The 20,852-nt window shown below is 38.7% G+C and overlaps 1 protein-coding gene across 1 annotated transcript in view; it reads right to left on the bottom strand.

The window, feature by feature from the left end:
- Positions 1-2,108: 2,108 nt before the first annotated feature.
- Positions 2,109-20,852, bottom strand: part of LOC140715152 (mitoferrin-1-like) — a 69,842-nt gene continuing 51,098 nt past the window's right edge. Inside the window, exons 2-4 of the mRNA XM_073026930.1 lie at positions 16,228-16,456; positions 12,638-12,694; positions 2,109-3,319 (exon numbers count right to left, since the gene is read on the bottom strand). Coding sequence (XP_072883031.1) covers positions 2,799-3,319; positions 12,638-12,694; positions 16,228-16,456 — 807 coding nt within the window. The 3' untranslated portion in view covers positions 2,109-2,798. The remainder of the gene's footprint in view (positions 3,320-12,637; positions 12,695-16,227; positions 16,457-20,852) is intronic.

Here is a 20,852-nt window from a genome sequence, read left to right as displayed (position 1 = left end):
CCTTCCCCAATGCTCAGCTACAAAAATTTAGATGAGTAGAAATTACATGATGCAACTTTTATTTACAATTATTGCAGTTATCTTCTATGGGGAAAAGAAGTGGGACTCAAAATCCCAACTTTGTCCAAATGTTATGAACAGAAATATGCATTTCATTAATCAAAACAGAAAATGGCCATTTGATTTGTGGTCAGGCTTCAGCAGTGGGCTATTTAAACCACTGTACACACTAGTGATAACTAGTCTTGAGGCTATAGACTCAATGTCTAAGCAAAAAAAACTTATGTACAGTACTATATATTATGAGAATAGGTTGAGTGAACTTGGCCTTTTCTCCTTGAAGTGACAGACGAAGAGAGGTGACCTGATAGAAGTGTATAAGATGATGAGAGGCATTCGATTGTGTGGATAGTCTGAGGCTTTTTCCCAGGGCTGAAGTGGTTTCCACAAGAGGACATTGGTTTAAGGTGCTGGGGAGTAGGTAAGAGTGGTGAGTGCGTGGAATGGGCTGCCGGCAACAGTGGTGGAGGCGGATAAAATAGGGTCTTTTAAGAGACTTTTGGATAGGTACATGGAGCTTAGAAAAATAGAGGGCTATAGGTAAGCCTAGTAATTTCTAAGGTAGGGACATGTTCAGCACAACTTTGTGGGCCGATGGGCCTGTATTGTGCTGTAGGTTTTCTGTTTCTTCTATTTGACGGCAAGAAATCTAAAGGCCTGAACAAGGTGGTTCTCACTCAGATCAGTTAATTGAATATTGGCTTAACCAGTTCCAAGAGTTGACATACCAGAACCTAATGGTGGTGTCTTCAGTTCATTAATTCCGTTTTGCTAATCTTTTTGTTTCATTTAATCATTGCTCTTTTGCTTTAAAAAAAATTTATATGGCCAAAAATAATTCAAATAAAGTCAATCCCTCCCGATCAGAATCTACCATTATGTATTAACAAGTCAGACTTTACTGAACATTTAGTTCTCCAAACAAAAACCAGCCTGTAATCAAAAGGAACATTTAACTGACAAAAGGGTTCTTGGGGCTTTGTCATCCCACAAGCATGCAAGATATAAGCTTTTAGCACCACAGCTCCTTTCGATCTCCTGAGACTTGGCAATCATGGTTGTGTTGTGGGTCTTCTGAAGTTCAAATTGAAAGTATTCTTCACTTCTAGTAAAATTCAAATCATCTATAATACTCGGGATGCTGGTGGTGTTAGATTTGCACATTTTCCGGACTATTGGATTTTGGAATATCCAACAAACTTTTCATTATTGGGGGGGGGGGGGGGGGGGGAATCAGTAAATGTTGTTTTCTTGGATTTTCAAAAGGCCTCTGACAAGATGCCACACCTGAGGCTGCTTAGCAAGATGAGAGAAAATAATGTTACAGGAAAGATACCAGAATGGATGGAAGATTGGCTGTCAGTGACTAGCAGTGTTCCAAAGGTTTGGTGTTTCTTTTCACATTTATGTCAATGACCTGGATGACCGAATTGATGGCTTTGTGGCCAAGTTTGCAGACAATACGAAGATAGACAGAGGGCAGGTAGTGTTGAGGAAGGACCCAGATAGGGAGAATGGGCAAAAGAAATGGCAAATGGAATATGGTGTAGGGAAGTTGTACGGTCATGCTTTTCTGGTACAAGGAATAAAGGCGTAAACTACTTTCGAAATGGAGAAAATTTTAAAAATCAGAGGTGCAAAGGGACTTGGGAGTACTTGTGTAGGATTCCCCAAAGGTATACTTACACAGTGAGTCACCGAGGTAAGGAAGGCAAATTCCTGAGAACCCAATAGGTTTAAAGGCAGCAAGAGAGCCAGATGCAAATCAGGATTTCCAAAAATCAGATTATTGCACGTTACTATATTTAAAATCTCCTTTTGGATCAAATCTTTCAACTCCTTAGTATTTTTGGAGGAGTTCCAAAAAGTTGAAAATGAATTCTTGGCAGTGTTCCTGCACCATTAAGATGCAGAGCATATTAGTTAGCCGAGTCCATAAATCAAGACAGGAATGGCTCAGTGTGTAAGGGCTTCAATCAAAACATGAAAAACCTCTGACAAAAAGGAAACTTAGCACTTCAAACTATTGAGAAATGACAACACTGTAATGTTTGTCTTATTGTTTAATCATCTTCCTTGTGAAAACCTTTCTCTACAACAGCAAATAACTTTGCTGGATAAAATAACTCCAGAATAATATTCCAGTGAATATAAAGGGCTCCATTTCAGTTCTTATTTAGGTATGTTGCTGATGCAAATGTAGGCATGAAAAAGCTTGATGTACTACAAAGAGTGCAGTGAAATACAGTTTAAAAACAGTTAAGCAGTTTGATGCCTACCTTGACAGTCATTAAGTACTTAAACTACTTTGATGATACAGTACACCTATACTGGTGCAACAGTTGACATTTGGCTAGACATGTAAACCTGTATGTGCTTTTGATTTTAAAAACATCTCTTAAATCAGCCCAGTAAACTGGAGGGGAAAAAAGTACCCAAAAGGAAAATTCTTTAAACAATGGCCAAGACACCCATTTTGTGCCAGCAGCAAGTACCTGTGCGTTTTACTTATTGACAACGGCCAAGTCTACCTGGGTTCTTAGATGTTGCAACAAATACAGAAACTTTGGTTTGACAATATTTGTCAGCAGACATGGTAAATATTTTACTCAATTCAAGAGTGCAACTCAGATCAGATTTAACGCCAGTTTCCCTTATTAGAAATGATGTAACAGTGGAAAGATATAGTATTGCAGTCCAAATAGGTTTTTGTGGCGTCTGTGCTGGCTTATTCGACTTCAGTAAGTTGACCTTCTTTCATGGTGATGTTTGCTAATGAAGTACTTGAAGAACTCGTACACAGACCAGGCAATCGCTGTAGACGGCATCTGATAGATAACCCTGGCCTGAACTCCCTTAAAGTACGCTGGGATACCACCCAGTCGGTAAACCGTCCTGAAGGCATTTGCCATACCAGAAAGATGTCCGCTGATGTTGAGGGAGTTTAGAGCCAAGGATTCCTGTGTGTTTAATAGTGTTTTGCAAACGTCCAGTGGTGTTGTTACTGCTGCTGAGACGGCACCTGCCATGGCGCCGGAGAGAACGTGCGAGGAAGGGTTGTACTGTCTGTGAGGATTCAACTTTTCCTGCAAGAACTCATAAGTCATGAAGTGAACAGCTTGGAAGGGGATGTTCATAGTCAGTTGGGTAGTGTAGCTCCGATAGAATGCTCCAGCCCCTTCATTTTTCCACACTGTCCTCATACAGTCCAAAACGTGCTTGTAGGGAGAGTTGTACATCTGCATCCTTTGCTTCACCACTATGGGGTCCAACAGCACATTTAGCACAGAGGTTCCAGTCCAAAGAACAGGGAGGTTGAGTCATGTTTCCAGGCCGTTCCCAGGTCACAAGCGCAGGTCATGTCAAAGAGAGATGGGTTAGAGCAACAAAAACAAAACATTAAAAGGGAGAGAACAGGAAACAAGTTAGTGAAACAGTTGGCAACTCTTCCCAACCCATATACGAGCAGAATGAAACATTCTTGTCTCCAAGCGCAGAGTCCAAAGTTTGCTTTACATTATTCCTCTGGCAATCTGCAATGTTTATTCTAAACAAGCAGTGAAATTTGTAACATTCAAAATGCAAAAATTCTGCTTTAATAACTGTACTTTGTATATGACCTCTTAAAAGCAAAGTTGCAATAGAAAGGTTGATCACAAAGAAAATGTTTGTCAAGTGAAAGCTTGCACTGCTTCAACTCCCTTGTTAAATTTTGTACCATAATGTTTCTTAATCTGCAATCTCATCTTGCATTCATCTTTCAAATTAAAACTGAAATTCTTTTCTATCTCCTCTGCCATATATAACCACAGGTTTTGATTTTAGAGAGTGTCACCTATAGTTATCCGGATTATCATTCTTAACTTGTACCCTACGCAGGTTTCAGTAACTGCAAGGAAGTTTCCAATTCATAAAATCATGACAGGCCAAATTTCTACATCCAGCTTTACTTAGAATGGAAAAAAGTTTTGAAATGAAAATTGGCCAATCTTGCTTTGTTGACAATAGGATCATTTGTTTATAGTTTTAAATAAGATTATATTTACCAGCCCAGTGTCACTTTGATTCTTATTTAAAGAATTTGCCCACATGAAAGAGACAAACATTGAATCAGATCCAATGTTGCATTCCTTTAAAAAACTGACAATGGAAAGATAGTTCAGTCAAAATAACTTATTCTCGTCAAAGATATTTTAGACAAAAGGCTGTAAGATTAGTTTATGGGTTTGGAGGAAACAGTCTATGAATTTGGACAGATGCTCCTATGTAATTTTGAAATATCTGGTCAAGTAATTGGCAAAAACAATAAACAGCAATTTGTCACACATTCCCCAGCGTAATTATCTCTATCCCATGTATCCAAAAAGAATAAAAATGAACCCTTAAAGACATCTTTAACAGAAAGCATGGTAGCATAGTGGTTAGCACAAGGCTTTAAAAGTACCAGCAACCCGGGTTCAATCACCACTGCTGTCTGTGAGGAGTTTGTACGCTCTCCTGTGACTGCATGGGCTTCCTCTGGGTCCTCCTGTTTCTTCCCGCAGTTCTAAGACATACCAGTTAGTAGGTTAATTGGTCATTGTAAATTGTCTCGTGATTAGGCCAAGGTTAAATAGATGGGTTGCTGAGCGGCAGGGCTCAAAGGGTCAGAAGGGCCTATTCTGCACTGTATCTCAATAAATAAGTAAAGAAAGAAAGTTAGCTGAAATACAGCAGAATTGAGAAGATAAAGAAGGGCAGTGTGGGTAAAAATCTCAAAACATCTACAAAAATACAAACCAAGTTGAACCACTTCCCAAAGAATTCCAGAAAATACAGATGGAACTACAATGCCCCATATAAAGAAAAAGCATTACAGCATTTTAAAGGCAATAGTTGTTCACTTATAATTGAACCTCTAAATTAATCCTTTCAACTACGACATGTACACAATTACTGATTGTACAGAGACCATCGAACAATCAGGAGTAAAAGTATGCTAAAATTCTTACATTTGCCTCAACACAAGGTTGGCCAATTGGTACATTCCCACAGGATTCACAAACTTAACAGGCAACTTCCCAAATGACAGTGTCTTCATTAACAATTTCATCTTTAGGCTTCCCTTAAATCCCCAATTCTTAGTCTTCCCATCATTTCTGACAATATCAAATGGCAATCGAGATCAAATAATTGTTTTTCCCCCTCACCTTAAAAGCTGACTGCCAAAATGGGACCACCTACAATACTCCAAATAAAAACTGTTAGCTACATAAAGACGTATCAGGGCAGGAAAGTATAATGGGCATTAGTATGCCAAAAAAGGACTAGCCCAATTCCCCATTGATCATGTTAGCCATCTCAGTACAAAATGTTACTATAAAGTTATTTTAGAAACTGTACCATATCCGATCCAAAGAATTCTATAATATTTTAGAATGTTCCTGTTACATAATTTGGTCAGCATCTGTATTGCTTAAGTTTGTTGCTCAATACCCACCTGTCTGGATTTGACAACCTGCAAAACACCCTTATATCTACAAAACAGCAAACAGCACCTGCTCCAAAGTCAAATGTAATTACCTGCACGTCAGTAGAAAACTCTGGAGTTTTGTGGAAAGAACTTTATAAGCAATATTTAGTTTTTTTTTAAAACAGTGTTGGGTGCCTGGAAGGCATCACCTGGGGCAGTGGTAGAGGCAGAAACAGTAGAGACTTTTAAGAGATGTTTAAACAGACACATGAATGTGAGGAAAATGGACACTGTAGGCAGAAGAGATTAGTTTGGTTAGCCATTTGATTACTTATTTTATTGTTTCACAATATTGTGGCCCAAAAGACATGTTCCTGTGCTGTACTGTGCTTTGTTCTAGTATTTAACCTTTTATTTAAAAGGTTACTAATTTAATATGTAAAACCACAAGGATGTTACAGCTAAATCTCGTTTCCCAATCACTCTTTGTCTTATGACACTTTCTCTTACCACCAGGGTTCAGGAACTGTTATCCTACAACCATCCGGCTCCTGAATTGGCAGGGATAGTAACTCACTCAGCTCAACTCTGAACTGATTCAACAAGCTACAGTGGCTTGTGAAAGCATTCAGCCCCCACGACTATTTCCACATCTCACTGTCTCATTTTCTAAATTGAAAATATATTGAATTAAGGGGGTTTTTTTTTTAGCTAATCTGCAAATCATTGTGCATCCTGTCAACTCAAAAGAAAAAAATTCAAGCCTGTCAACAATTTACTAAAAATTAAAAACTAAAATTCTGAGGCTTGAAAAGTACTCCCCTTTGCAATTACTACACTAACTTTCCACTGGTGTAGAAAATTGAAGGATTCCCCCATTTTCAATGAATTCAGGAAAATAAATACCCCCTCTCCGTGAGGTCTAACAGTATGGTAGATTTTCAACAGCCCAAACCAAAATGAAGACAAAAGAACATTCAAGACAAGTGAGGGAAATGACAATAAAAAGCACAGATCTGGGGAAGGGTACAAGACCATCTCAAAGGCACTGAGCATACCCCAGAACTCAGTGCAGTCCACTGTAAAAAAAGTGAAAAAACTAAGAAACCACTACCTAGAGTCAGGCCACCCCTCTAAACTTAGCTGCCAGAGAAGAATGGCACTTATAAGAGAGGCTACTATGACGCCAGTCACTCTGGGTGAGCTGCAGAAGTCAGTGGCTGCAACTGGAGATGAAATTCATGGCTCCACAATCTCCAAGGCCTTGCTCAAAAAGGGTATTAATGTAAGAGTGGCAAGAAAGAAGCCTTGGCTTAAATGAAAACATACCCTTGCCCATAAAGACTTCTGCAAAGCGTCACTAAGATACTGTAATGATGGAAGGTCTTGTGATCAGGTGAGACTTTTTAGCCTCAACACTATGCGGTATATATGGCATAAATCCTATTGTGAAGTATGGTGGGGGTAGCAACATGCTATGGAGATGCTTTTCAGCAGCAAGGACAGGATATCTGGTCAGGATTGATGGGAAGATGAATGCCCCTAAATACAGACATCCTGCATAAAAACCTGTAAGTTCAGCCAGAAAGCTTAAACTAGGGAAGTTTGTTTTTCAGCAGGTCAATGACCTAAAGCACATTGCCACAACTACCGTGGAGTGGCTGCAAATGAAGAAAATAGATGTTCTTAAGTGGCCCAGAAAACTGAACATAAACTGATCAACCATCTCTGGCAAGCCTCAAGACTGCTGTTAAGTGCCACACCCCAACTAATCAAAGACAGCTTGAGTAATTTTGTAAGGAGGGATAGGAAAATCTTGCTCCATCATGTTGTGCAAAGCTAACAGATTTATTTTAAAAAGACTAATGGCTGTAATAACTGTGAGAGGTGTTTCAACTAAGTACTGAGCAAAGGGGGATGAATACTTTTGAACTGCTGACATTTCAGTTCCTGAAGTTTTAATTCAGCATGCTTTAAAATGTTCCTTTTTTTGGCTCTACTGTGAAAAATGGCTGATACTCCAGCTTGGATATCTGGTAGGGCTTGGAAAACCTGTGCCAACCAACTGGCGGGTGTGATCAAAGACATTTTCAATCTCTCATTGCTACAATCAGAATTTCCCAGCTGCTTCAAAGGGCCAACGATTATACCAGTGCCCAAGAGCAGGGTGAGCTGCCTTAACAACTATCGTCTAGTAGCACTCATATCTACAGTGATGAAGTGTTTTCAGAGGTTGCTCATGGCTAGGATCAACTGTCAAAGCACAGACCTGGACCCACTGCAATTTGCCTATTGCCACAATAGGTCTACAGTGAATCCAATCTCACTGGCTCTTTATGCAGCTTTGGATCACCTTTACAATATTAATGCTTGTCAGACTGCTGATTATTGACTAGAGCTCACCGTTTAATACAATCATTCCTACAGATCTGTTCAAAACACTCCAAAACCTGGGCTTCTGTGCCTATTTCTGCAAATGGATTCTCGATTTCCTCACCAGAAGACCACAGTCTGTGCGGATCAGAAATATCACCTCCACCTCAAGGACGTGTGTTTAACCCTCTCTGCATCCCACGACTGTGTGGCTAGAAACAGCTCAAATGCCATCTATAAATTTGCTGATGACAGATAGTGATGAGAAAATGAACAGGAGCAAGATATATCGGCTAGTTGAGTGGTGGCACAATAACAACAATCAATAAAACCAAAGAATTGAATGTGGACTTCAGAAACGATAAGACGAGGGAGTACACACCAGTCCTCAGAGGGATCAGAAGTGGAAAGTATGAGCAACTTCAGGTTTCTGGTGTCTATGAGGCCAACACATTGATGCAGTTACAAAGAGGATATGACAGCAGCTATATTTCATTAGGAGTTTCAGGAGATTTGGTAAGTCACCAAAGACATTCACGTATTTATACAGATGTACCATGGACTAACTGACCGCATCACCTTCTGGTCTGGGGATGGGGGGAGGGGCACTGCACAGGATCGAAATAAGCTGCAGAAAGTTGCAAACTCAGTCAACTCCATCGTGGGCACTAGCCTTCCCAACATCCAGGACATCTTCAAGGCACGATGCCTCAAATAAAAAAAATAGGTGGTATCATTAAAAACCTTCATTATCCAAGGCACTGCTACCATCAGGGAGGTGGTACAGGAGCCTGAAGACACATAGTCAATGATTCAGAAACAGCTTCTTCCCCATCATCAGATTTCTGAATGGACGCTGAACCTGTGAAAACTACTATCTCACTACTTTATTTGCATTACTTATTTAACTATTATGTATCTTACTGTAATTTAGTTTTATTATCATGCTGCATAACAACAAATTACCCAATATATGCTGGTAATATTAAATCCAATTCTGATTCACAGATTAAAATTCTCAGTTAATCTGATCGAAGTCCCTGGTTGTTATACTCATTTCTGTTAACATAGGATTGCAGGCTGAATCATTTTACAAGGCACTGTACAGACTCATTTTCAATGATTCTACAACTCACGATTTATATATTTTTTATATTTATTTGCATAATGTGCTATTTTACACGTTGGTTGGTTGTCGCTCTTTACGGATGGTTTTTCATAAATTCTGTTATATTTCTCTTATTTTTCTGTAAATGCTTGCAAGAAAATGAATTTTCAAGGCAGTATATAGTAACAAATACATTGATAATAAATTAACTTTGACTTAGTCAACAGGTAAGAATTTAACTGATGGTTAAGGAGACTGGGATGTGAGGGGAGAGCAATCAGCATGGGGAAATGTATAATAAATGTAGGAACTTAAAACAATGTATGCAGCTTAGGTGTTAGAAATGACACACACTGTTGAAACAGCAGCTGCTTTGCATTCTGTTTTAAGCAAACGGAGGAAAATGTTGCTGGTAAACATGTAGAAAAACATGATATTTTGTGGAAATTGGCAATAACACTAGAAACCTTGTGCAGATTGTCAACATCTGTGGGGCACTAAGAACTTACTTTCCTCACACTGTAAACCAATGGCTTAACTGCTCTCATACTCATGACCTTCCTCAGCTGCACATTTCGTTCACAAGGTGACACTGATTAAGCTATTAAACCTCGGCTTTCCTTTTAAGCGAGTCCTGTAACTTTCTGCTACTTATCAATTAACACATTGCACTGTCATTTGTGCAACACATGGTTATTTTCTTGAACTTTTACATTTCAACATTTTGAACCAAAACAAATATATTGATTTAAGGAATTTGATAAACTGGAGGCAATCCAGAAATGATCCAAGACGCTCATGCTGAAATTACTACAAGTCAAAAGTGCTGGTTATTCAAATGCAACTACACTGGATAATTTATGATCTTTTATTTAGACTTCAAAATGGACCACTGAATTGCAGAAGCAGTGTATCGAGCAGCCAGTCAGACCAACTGCAGTTTTTCTGAACTTTCCTGGCGCAAGGTCAGAAACCTAAATGATTTGTCAATTTGCTTGAGTTAGCTTCTTTAGAAAAAAAATGCAGCAAAGTGCCAAAAACTCCAAACTCCAATTATGCACATGTTTCATCTGCCCTGTCTACCCCATAAGAACTGACCAACTCCCAGTCTCACTTTGCAGTTCAGAGAATGTTATGCTTTAACATTCATACTTTAAAAACTGTGGTGGCACACATAATAAACTTTTTTTTGTAAGTAAGTGTACACGTGATTGCATTTTGCTGCACAAAGCCCACTTTCCATTTTTTGGGATCACAATTTACAAGTGAAGGCATTATTTTCATAACTTTCATAAAGACATGTAACCATCAGGAAAAAAAACCAGTGGCATTAATGTGTATGTGCTTTTTATAAAGGAAGCTCCAACATTAGTGGCACTGGGATACAGGATCTCAAAATACAATTAGCAAATCTTGAGCTTCCCAAACTCTATCCCGATTACAAAGTAAAATTTACCCCAGAGTCTAGTAATTCATGAGGGAAGGAGGGAACAGGAGTAATAGGACCTAGCCTCTTCTAGCTTTGGAATTCAACATTCCTTAAGTATACTGGCTTTGCATACAAATTAGCAAAGAGCAAAACCTGAGATCACCCGGTATATGGAATAGCCATTTTTACAATACTTACTCTATGTTTGAAGATAAAAGCTAAAATATAAGTTTGGTTATATTTGCTGCAAATATCAGGGAGCAATCTGAGTAACTCATTGAATAAAATACTCATCATTCCTTTTCTAGTTTACAGCAAGAATGTGGGGGGGAGAGAATAAAAAATGTCAAGGTACTTCTTTCTTTTAAAATGTACAGCAAATTCTTCATATTTCTTAAAAGCTGTGCTGAAGAATCCATGGCAATATTTATAATTTGGGATAGATTAAAAGTTCATAAAATGAATCTTCAGAGCAGAGAATCATACCTGAGAATGATCAGAGACAAGTTTTAATTCAATGGGATGCTAACCAAAATTCCTAATGACTGGAATTGTAATTATGTGCTCCCACCACAAGACGGATTGGGGATGATTAAGAAGTCAAAATACCCTCAGGAAAGAAAGTTACTGAAAATCCAGGAACAATCTTTGCTATAAGGATATAAAACGGAGGGACAGACAGACAGAAGGGAACAAAAACAGAAAATGGTGGGAAGAGAAATGAGACAGCAAATTTCATGACATATACTGGTGATATCAAACCTGATTCTGAGTCAATGTTTCACTTGGTGACCCTTCTTCAGAACTGAAAAGGTGAGAAAGAACTTTGCAAGGAGGGCCATCTCTGACAGATAAAACCAGGGTGACCATGGGAACAAATGTAATTCAGGTTATTTGTTTATCAAATTGGAGCAGTGAGAAGTTGGAGAGTCGGAACAACACAACAAAATGCAGAGCAAGAGTCTGTACTCTACTCGGGGGGGGGGGGGGGGGAGAAGCAGCTTATCCCTTTAGATGTCACGTTTTTACCCCCATCAGAATCAACTCCTGCCCCAGCCTTCCTGCAACTTTTCAAAGCTTCTGTAACCTTTTCAGTTCTGAAGAGTCTCTGAGCTGAAACATTGATTGCCAAGGAGGGAGCAGAAGGTGAGGGAAATAAAAAGATATGCTTTCCAATCCTGATATCCACCCCAGGAATTTTAATAATGTAGGCAGTGATAAAGCATGCATTCCCAGAGACGAAACATTGTGCTTTTAAAACCCACATAACTGCAAAAGGGGCTATAAAAATCTAGGTTCATTTATAATGTAGACAAGACACTTATTTTGTACTTAAAACAAATCTGCTCTGAACAGGGCTCAATAAGTATTGCAGATTTGATGTAGGCTAACTTCTGTTAAATTATGTCCATTAATTTAGCTCTTGGAGCATGGATAAGTGTTATTATTAACCAGTCTCTTGGATCACAGTTAAACAATACTGAGAGCAGTATCACATGATCTCTTCAAGGCAGTACTGATAAAACCTGAATTACCCCTGATCTAAATTCAAATTCACTTTAAAAAGGAATGCCAAGCCAATAAAAAAGTCGTCCATTTATATACCTTCTGTTCATTACATACCAAGTATTTTTTCTGATGATTTTCAAGTGGAATTTCATTTGTAGAAGATGTTTTAAGCCAATTCTGCTAACATTCTTAAGAATAATTAGCAGGTCATTGTTATGTCACTGCCACAAACAACGAGCAAGTTATTGGTTTTAAGTATGTAAGTGGAGGGGTAATAATTGCCAGGACACCATTTTCACTGAGGAATGCCGCCAAGGGAAATGGCACACAAATCTAGTACTACCTCATTAGTACACTGAAGTGACAAAAATTACAAAATATATAATAAAGATAACTGTAGCTGCAATATGCATAAAGAGCTTGGTGAAACAAACAACCCTCCTCCCTTTGCCAATAACATATTTTCTAATTTGGGAAAGATACTGCCGCGTAATATTGCAGAGTGCCAGAAACCTCTGGAAGTACACTATGCTCTTCAAAAGAGCAATGTGATTTCTCAAATAACTAATTCCAGATCTACTTTTACATGTGGAAATATTTATTAAAATGTAAAGTCACCAATCTACTTGCAACACATTTTGAAGCCAAACGCACTACTACACAAGGGCAACATTTGCAGTTAAATTCTTAACACGGGTAACATTACCTTCAGCAGGGTTCATAGCTGCATCATGAAACAAAGTGGCCACACATCCTGCTGCACCTGCAAAAGAAACTCCACACATAAATACAGGTAACAATGACCCAAAGCTACCAGAGGATACAGTTACTGGAGAAACTGTATCCCCAAAATCCACAAGTTCAAAATAACAAAACATCATCAACTGCAAGAATCTCAACGGCAGAGCAATCCAGAGGTCAATGCAGATAGCCTGAAGAATCGGTATTAGTTTTGATCACAGACTAGTCTTATTGTTTCAATTTTGGTAATCATCCCTACAAAAGGATAGAGTACAGACGCATTCCTGTGTTGTAGTCCCACACATCTGTCTTGATGGAGGAAAATGGGTGGAACAGAGGCAAAAAAGCTGGTTTGGTTTAAAAGTTAATTTAATGGTTACCGTTACATCACTGAACTGCTTGGAGAGCTGTCATCTTTACTGTTCAATCTACATTTAATAATCTTTTATCTTGCCTTCAAAATAGGCCTCACAAACCAACAGGGGGAGTAATTCAGGCAAACTGAGATACTGCACCCAACTTCTGTGGAATGCCCTGCTTTGGTTTGAGGAGGGAGGGGAGGAGGAAGTGGGTGTACAGACATTCATCCTGTCAACAAAGCAAGAAGAACCCTGGCTCCCACAGATCTGTGAGATATTTTTAACAAGGACCAAGCCAAACTGAGGGTTAAAAACAGGAAGGTGTCTCACTTGACCACTACGCCAAGCAGATGGCTGTTTTCACTCGAGTGCCAACCTGCAGGGTTTGCTTGAGAGATGGTGGGGATGTACGAGAGAGACACGAATGGGTTCCATCAATGACTTGTCTCTAATTGGGTAGGTGAAGTAGGCATGATCAAGATCGGGCTTATCTTGCATATGAAAAATACCAGAAGATATCTGGCACCCATGATATCCTACCCTAAAGTCAGTCAAGTACTGACAAGAGGAAAAATAACACATCTGCATCTAAAAAATTAGTATCTTATATTTGGATAGGCAATAATATTCCAAATAAATGTTGCAATGCTTTTAAGGCATTTCTACACTTTTCAACATTAGAATTTTTCTTCCAAAGTAGATTTCAACCCAGATAATTTACTCTTCCAACACTTATTACTGGCTCTCAAGTGCAGCAAATTCTGACAACCTGCAGTTCCCACCTAACAAATGCATCACAACAAATTCAAATCTGTCAGTAGTTCAGCAACTGTATAAAGTGCTGAACCAAAGGATCAGACTGGCTCATTTATTTTAAGTTAAAAATTCAATAGATCAATTTATTTTAATATATATAGCAAAGTCATGACAAGATGCCCAATTTTGAAATATCTTATTTCAATCCTTACAACTTAACATTTCTTACAAAATAATGTCCAATTTAATTCTCTAAATCAGAATTTTGGAATCAAGCAAAAACAAACCCATATTTTACTTACCAAGTCTCACAACCTGCAAAATGAAACATGGATTGGGAATGGGGGTAAGAGGAGAAACAACACTGAACTGAAAACGTGAAGACTGCAGTTACCAGATTGTAAGCAAACCATGTATTAATGCAAAGCAGGATTATACAAGGTCAATTTCAAGACATACAATTATGAATCTCCTAGGTTTTGCAGATTCAATAAGGATTCAAACTCAATGTAATTCATGTAATGCTGACAGCAAGAATTAAATTGAATCATATTTTAGTGAAAAGTTTGGAAAATAAAGTCATTTAGATTTCATTTTAGAAAGTTTCTTGAATAGTTTATCCTTTGGATAACGTATTCAATAAGCTTTATACACACTTTGCACTATCCCTCCTCTGCAGTGTTAACATTTGAAGCTTGTGTACTCTACTATGCTGAAAAAAGGGGCCGAGAGAGTAAATGTTTAAACACACCAAAAAGATACAGGGCAAGATCACATTGTACACACAAGGCAATATGGGCAGAAACAATCTAACCAAATGTGTGGTGTCAATTAAAAGCTCAGAAGCATGCTAAGTGGCAGCCACAAGACAGAAATCTGAACAGTATCACTGTTCACCACTAGATGGTGCTCAGCACATGAGGACTGACTCCAGCTCTCCAAAACACGCCAGGACAAGAAGGAAATAAAAGCACAATGAATAAAACAACGCAGCAGAGGCGAGAGTGAGAAGTTTAACAAGTATCTGCAAGCCAAGGCAATATAGTTTGTAACTAAAAATGAGAAAATAATGAAAACACTAATAAGGTAGTAAATAAAAAGAATGAAAGCAGTCAATTCTAAGCATACTTAATAAAATGACAACCGTGGAATTAAATAAGCATGGGTTAAAGGATTATGAAATAGCTACAGCACTAAAACTGCTCCATTCACAGGCTGGAATGAAAGGAGTAAACCATTTGATTTTCTAATCCAGTTATTCAACTCCTTTTCAAAGTGACACCAAACAGAATTCCTGAAACTGCAATACAAACTCCACAAATTAAGCCTATTATTTAGCCCTTAAATTGTCAATAAAAATTACTAAAGTAACATCGATTTCCTGAAAATGACCTATGTTGAAAACTATCAAGACATTTGATCAAACTCATCTGACATAAGTTCTGGACAAAGGTGGCATTTACTTAGTGTTCTCAACTGCTGTACAGTAAATGGTAGAGTACATCTCAATAGTATGTTAAGCAATTGAAGAGAGCAGCTAAGAGTAAAACATTTCAGTGCAGACCTGGATTCATTTATATAGATCTCTGGTCCAGTAATATATTTGCTATCTTACTACATCCGCACATACACCACCTATGAACATGAGAAGCAAAGAGAATTTAAGTACTGCGTCTACAAATACAACTTGCACAAAATATTCAATATAGCAACATGTGTTCTTGCTAAACAAGTCTATGCAGTAATTACACTGCATAAGAATTTGCTTAGCAATATTAGCCTCACCCAGTACCAATTTTCATGTACCAATTTTTCTTCCTTTCAGTATGTCTTTGGTTAATTGTTTAATCGCTCAAGTAGATGCAAGTTCAGTATCATTTTGCACTTTCAAAATTTTTTTTCACAAATTGGATGCCAGTGGGGGAAAAAAATTCCATACAAGTTTCTTATAACTAATGTCAAGAGATGTGTCCCGTGTATCTTTCCACTTATTTGCACTTAAATGTAATCATACTGTTTATATCCATGACAAATAGAAACATGCATAAAGATTTAGGGCTTCCAGAGTTAGGAAGTTAGTGACGAAAAGTGTCAGTTTGAAAAATATCAGCTATGCCTACCATCTCACCAAACAGCTCCTAATTGACTTGAGTGCCTTATTTGGTTGTGTTAGGTCCCTAGCTAGTTAAAAACACAAAGTGCAAAGTTACATCACAGCAATGAATTTAAAAAAAGTCAAGGCTAGAAAAAGACCAACATGCTTACAGGAAGGCAGATTAGTAGATTTTAAAACCAGGACAGCACAAGAAGTTTTCAGTATTAGGTGAACATTCTGGTCAAGGTACCTGTACAGAGCATTAAAAGATTACATGAAAGCAACAAATGGGAAGATGAGGTACAAGGGTGAAAACTGAGGAAGAATCACTGAAGTAAGTAATACCATTAGCTATGTGACTATTACCACCCGGATGGATGGCATCACTCAATGTCTTTTTAATCTTTTCATAGCACGCAAAATAGAGGGCATGTGCTGGCCCGGCACCGGTGGCAGTCACATTTAATCCCCTCATTGGCCTCCAAAAACCTTCAGTACGGACAATCCTCTTCAGGGCATCCATTACATTCCGGTACCGGGCAGCAGGGTCTGGCTGCAGGCTTTGCATTCGTGTCTGAAATCAAAGAAAAGGAAAACTATTTAAAGTACAGCACAACACCTCTTCATTGGAATTTGCACAAAGTCGTAACTGACTATTGGCTCCAGTTACTATCCTTGATAAAGTGGGATACTTAGCTAGTTAACAAACATAATTCAGGCTTGGGAGAATAAGTTGTATTAGAATCTACGTCTTTCTGTGGAAGGGAACTAGTCATTTTTAAAATGCCTAGCCACTTCTGGGTCAAACCTGATCATTTCACAGAGACAAAGCTCATCTGCTTAATCACAAATCATTTTTAAATTGCAGTCAGCAATTTTCCTTTTGTCATTCCCAGTTACTACCACATTATTTAAACTTAAATTGGCACTAACTAATTTCACATTAACTAAAACAGTATATTTACAGATCATATCTTCAAACTACTTTTGCAAGCTACTGCCTGCTTCAAACTTGGAAAATCAGCCTAGTGTTTCATTCCTATCTCCCCAATATAAGGGTGGGAAATAATCTACTGCTCACTGAATTGAATTATTACACTGAGTGATTTTCAAAAGCAAACATTCCAACAAAACTTTAAAAATCCTCCATATATTCATTTAGCCAGCTAACCTTTCTAACCACAATATTTCAAATGATAGATTCAACACTCATAACTGAAGCCCACCTTCCAAGATTTTACGTGGTAACGTATGACCACAACTAAAAATCGAGCTACGATTAAATATGTGCACATCACTTTGTTGACTGAGATATATCCTAGTTAGATATGGCTGGTAGTTAACACAAGTGGCTTATCATTGCTGCAATATTAAAGACAATGTGACCAGGCATCTAATTGGAAATCCAGTATTTTTCACACACAATAATTGTTTCATGTCTAAAAAAAAGTTCATTGCCCTAAATAGTCTTCGTCAAGCAAGGGAACAGACTTCTCAGTCTACAACATTGTACTCAAAGAGCTAAACACTCTCAAAGCCCAACTGCAATCCTAATCGTCACACTGAGGCACTAACCGGCATTTGTTCCCAGATTTCACAGCAAGAAATTGGAACCTTGATCGTTAACATGAAACCAGTGTTAACATGAAACTGGTCTGGAACCAAATGTGTAGGGGGAATACAACCGCTTTACACTTCCTTACAATTTAAGTTGCCTGAACTGAAAGGCTATTTTTCACATGTGAACCAGGCAGCAAAGTGCTGACAAGATTTTCAGCCAGCTCAGCAGGTGACGAGGTAAGAGAGAGAGATGAAGAAATCCTAATACGGGTGGCCCCCGTTTTTACAACGTTCTCTTTACAACAGCTCGTTATTACGAAAGACCTACATTAGTACCTGTTTTCGCTAACAAGAGGATTTTCGCTTTTACGTAAAAAAGACGCCCGCTTTATACGTGTTTACACCCCGAGAGTGACTACCATGACCGTGAAGCCTTGTGCGGGCAGTTGTGTGCGCATGCGTGTACGTGCGTATACGTGTATATGTTGATCTTTTTTCTCCAAATTGAGTTTGGCTCACTGTCTTCCCGATTTTGATAAGTGAAACTACACCGTACATACAATATTTCTACTTTATAGAGGCTGTATATTTATTATATCGTTCCTATTTTTACTATATGTTAGTGTTACTTTAGGTTTTATGTGTTATTTGGTATGATTTGGTAGGTTATTTTTTGGGTCTGGGAACGCTCGAAAACTTTTCCCATATAAATTACTGGTAATTGCTTCTTCACTTTACGACATTTCGGCTTACAAACAGTTTCATAGGAATGCTCTACCTTCTGATAGCGGGGAAAACCTGTACTCAAGCACCTCCCCATCTCTCTTTCAAACAGATAACCAAATTTCAAAAGTGAACCTGGGACACAACATAGCACAATTATGGTTCTGAGGAAACATGCTTTCCCTAGTACTAATATGCTACAGCTAACCTTACAAAATATATTTGCTTAATTATATCCCAAATGTTTGCATCTACTTTTAACAAAAATATGTACTACATAATAGATTACTAATGTCACTGATAGTCAGGAAAACTGCTACAAGTAGTTATTCAAATTTTTTAATCAAATCTACATCTCCCTGGTCTACTCACACCATGCTCATCTTTTCTAATTTAGGCTTTTTTTTCAGGCTTCGATTATTTTTTCTTTAATTCCTTTATGGAATGAGGCATCGCTGGTGTATGACCAGCTCTTCACGCCTAGCCTAACTGACCTTTCATGCTGGTGGGTGAAGTACCTCCTAAAATGCTGCAGTCAATAGCTGTGATTTGCTAACAATGGCAAATAGTGAGACCCAAAGGGGAATCATCACGTGTTCTTATATACTTATATTAATAAACCTTCCTAGTGCAGAGATTGCAAGTTAGTAAAGTGCCAATGTTGACTTGTTCAGTAACTGCAAGGCACATGCAGATGGTAGGTCCAGCTTTAATGCATCAATGGTAGGAGAGGAGGAGTGTGGGGAGGACAGGGGTGAATGCTTGTGGTAGTGGGCAGGAAGTCAGTCAAGCAGGTTTCTATGCCCTGGGTGGTGTCAAGGGAAGTCATAGGATCTATCATACTCCTAACCTGTACCTAGAAGATGGTGAAAGACTCTGGGAGTAAAAACAATCTATTTGTCATGCAATACCCAGGTGTGAACACTTTTTTTCCCACTGTTCAGTTAGTGCAGATTAACGTAATCACAGGTCTCCCACGAACTCCAACAACCCCACCCTCCTTGTTCCTCTCCAAAAAGAGAACCAATGGGGGAACTCTGATGGAATTGCCATGGAATGTCTGGGCTGTTGTTAAGACTCTTGTAGATCACTGCCTAAAACTTGACTCAACTCTCCTCTACTCAATCACCTGGCTTTACCTATCACCAGCCAGTTTGTACTCCTCCTCCCCCACCTTCTGGCTTCAGTCCTTCCTTTCCAGTCTTGATGACAGCTCTCAGCCCAAAAGGTCAACTTCCATAGAACTCCAACTTCCATAGTTCCTCCAGCACTTTGTGTGTACAGTTTCAAACTAACAAAAAAGGAAAAGGGCCCGAATCAAAAGTTTGGGCACCCTGCATGGTCAGTACTTAGTAACATCCTCTTTGGCAAGTATCACAGCTTGTTAATGCTTTCTGTAGCCAGCTAAGAGTCTTTCAATTCCTGTTCGGGGGATTTTCGCCCATTCTTCCTCGCAAAAGGCTTCTAGTTCTTTGAGATTCTTGGGTCGTCTTGCATGCACTGCTCTTTTGAGGTATATCCACAGATTTTCTTTAGGTCAGGGGACTGCGAGGGCCACGGCAAAACTTTCAGCTTGCGCCTCTTGAGGTAGTCCATTGTGAATTTTGAGGTGTGTTTAGGATCATTATCCTGTTGTAGAAGCCATCCTCTTTTCATCTTCAGCTTTTTAACAGATGGTGTGTTGTTCGCTTCCAGAATTTGCTGGTATTTAATTGAATTCATTCTTCCCTCTACCAGTTTCCCATACCACTGGCTGCAACACAAGCCCAAAGCATGATTGATCCACCTCCGTGCTTAACAGTTGAAGGTGTTCTTCTCATGAAATTCTGTACCCTTTTCTTTCCCCAAACATACCTTTGCTCAATGAGGCCAAAAAGTTCTAATTTAACTTAATCAGTCCACAGTACTTGTTTCCAAAATGCATCAGGCTTGTTTAGATGTTCCTTTGCAAACTTCTGACGCTGAATTTTGTGTGAGGACTCAGGAAAGGTTTTCTTCTGATGACTCTTCCATGAAGGTCATATTTGTGCAGGTGTCGCTGCACAGCAGAGCAGTGCACCACCACTCCAGAGTCTGTTAAATCTTCCTGAAGGTCTTTTGCAGTCAAATGAGGGGTTTTGATTTGCCTTTTCCGCATCCTATGAGCAGTTCTCCCGGAAAGTTTTCTTGGTCTTCCAGACCTCAACTTGACCTCCACCATTCCTGTTAACTGCCATTTCTTCATTACGTTACGAACTGAGGAAATAGCTACCTGAAAACACTTTGCTATCTTCTTATAGCCTTCTCCTGCTTTGTGGGCATCATTTATTTTAATTTTCAGAGTGCCAGGCAGCTGCTTAGAGGAGCCCATGGCTGCTGATTGTTGGGACATGGTTTGAGGAGTCAGGGTATTTCTAAAGCTTTGAAATTTACATCACCTGGCCTTTCCTAACGATGACTGTGAACAAGCCATAGCTCTAACAATCTAATTAAGGTCTGAGACATTGGTAAAAGTTATCTGAGAGCTCAAATCTCTTGGGGTGCCCAAACTTTTGCATGGTGCTCCTTTCCTTGTTATCACTCTAAAATTGTACAAAACAAAAATAATACACTAATCTTGCTTAAAATGTTGAAAAGAATGTTTCATCTTTAACTTTATGACTTTTGGAGATCAGTTCATCTTCTACTCACTTAACTGTTCACGGTAA

The sequence above is a fragment of the Hemitrygon akajei genome, chromosome 23 (genome assembly GCF_048418815.1).
Source record: "Hemitrygon akajei chromosome 23, sHemAka1.3, whole genome shotgun sequence".
Lineage (NCBI taxonomy): Eukaryota > Metazoa > Chordata > Chondrichthyes > Myliobatiformes > Dasyatidae > Hemitrygon > Hemitrygon akajei.
Note: the sequence above shows the minus strand (reverse complement) of the source record. Positions and strands in the feature narration are given on the sequence as shown.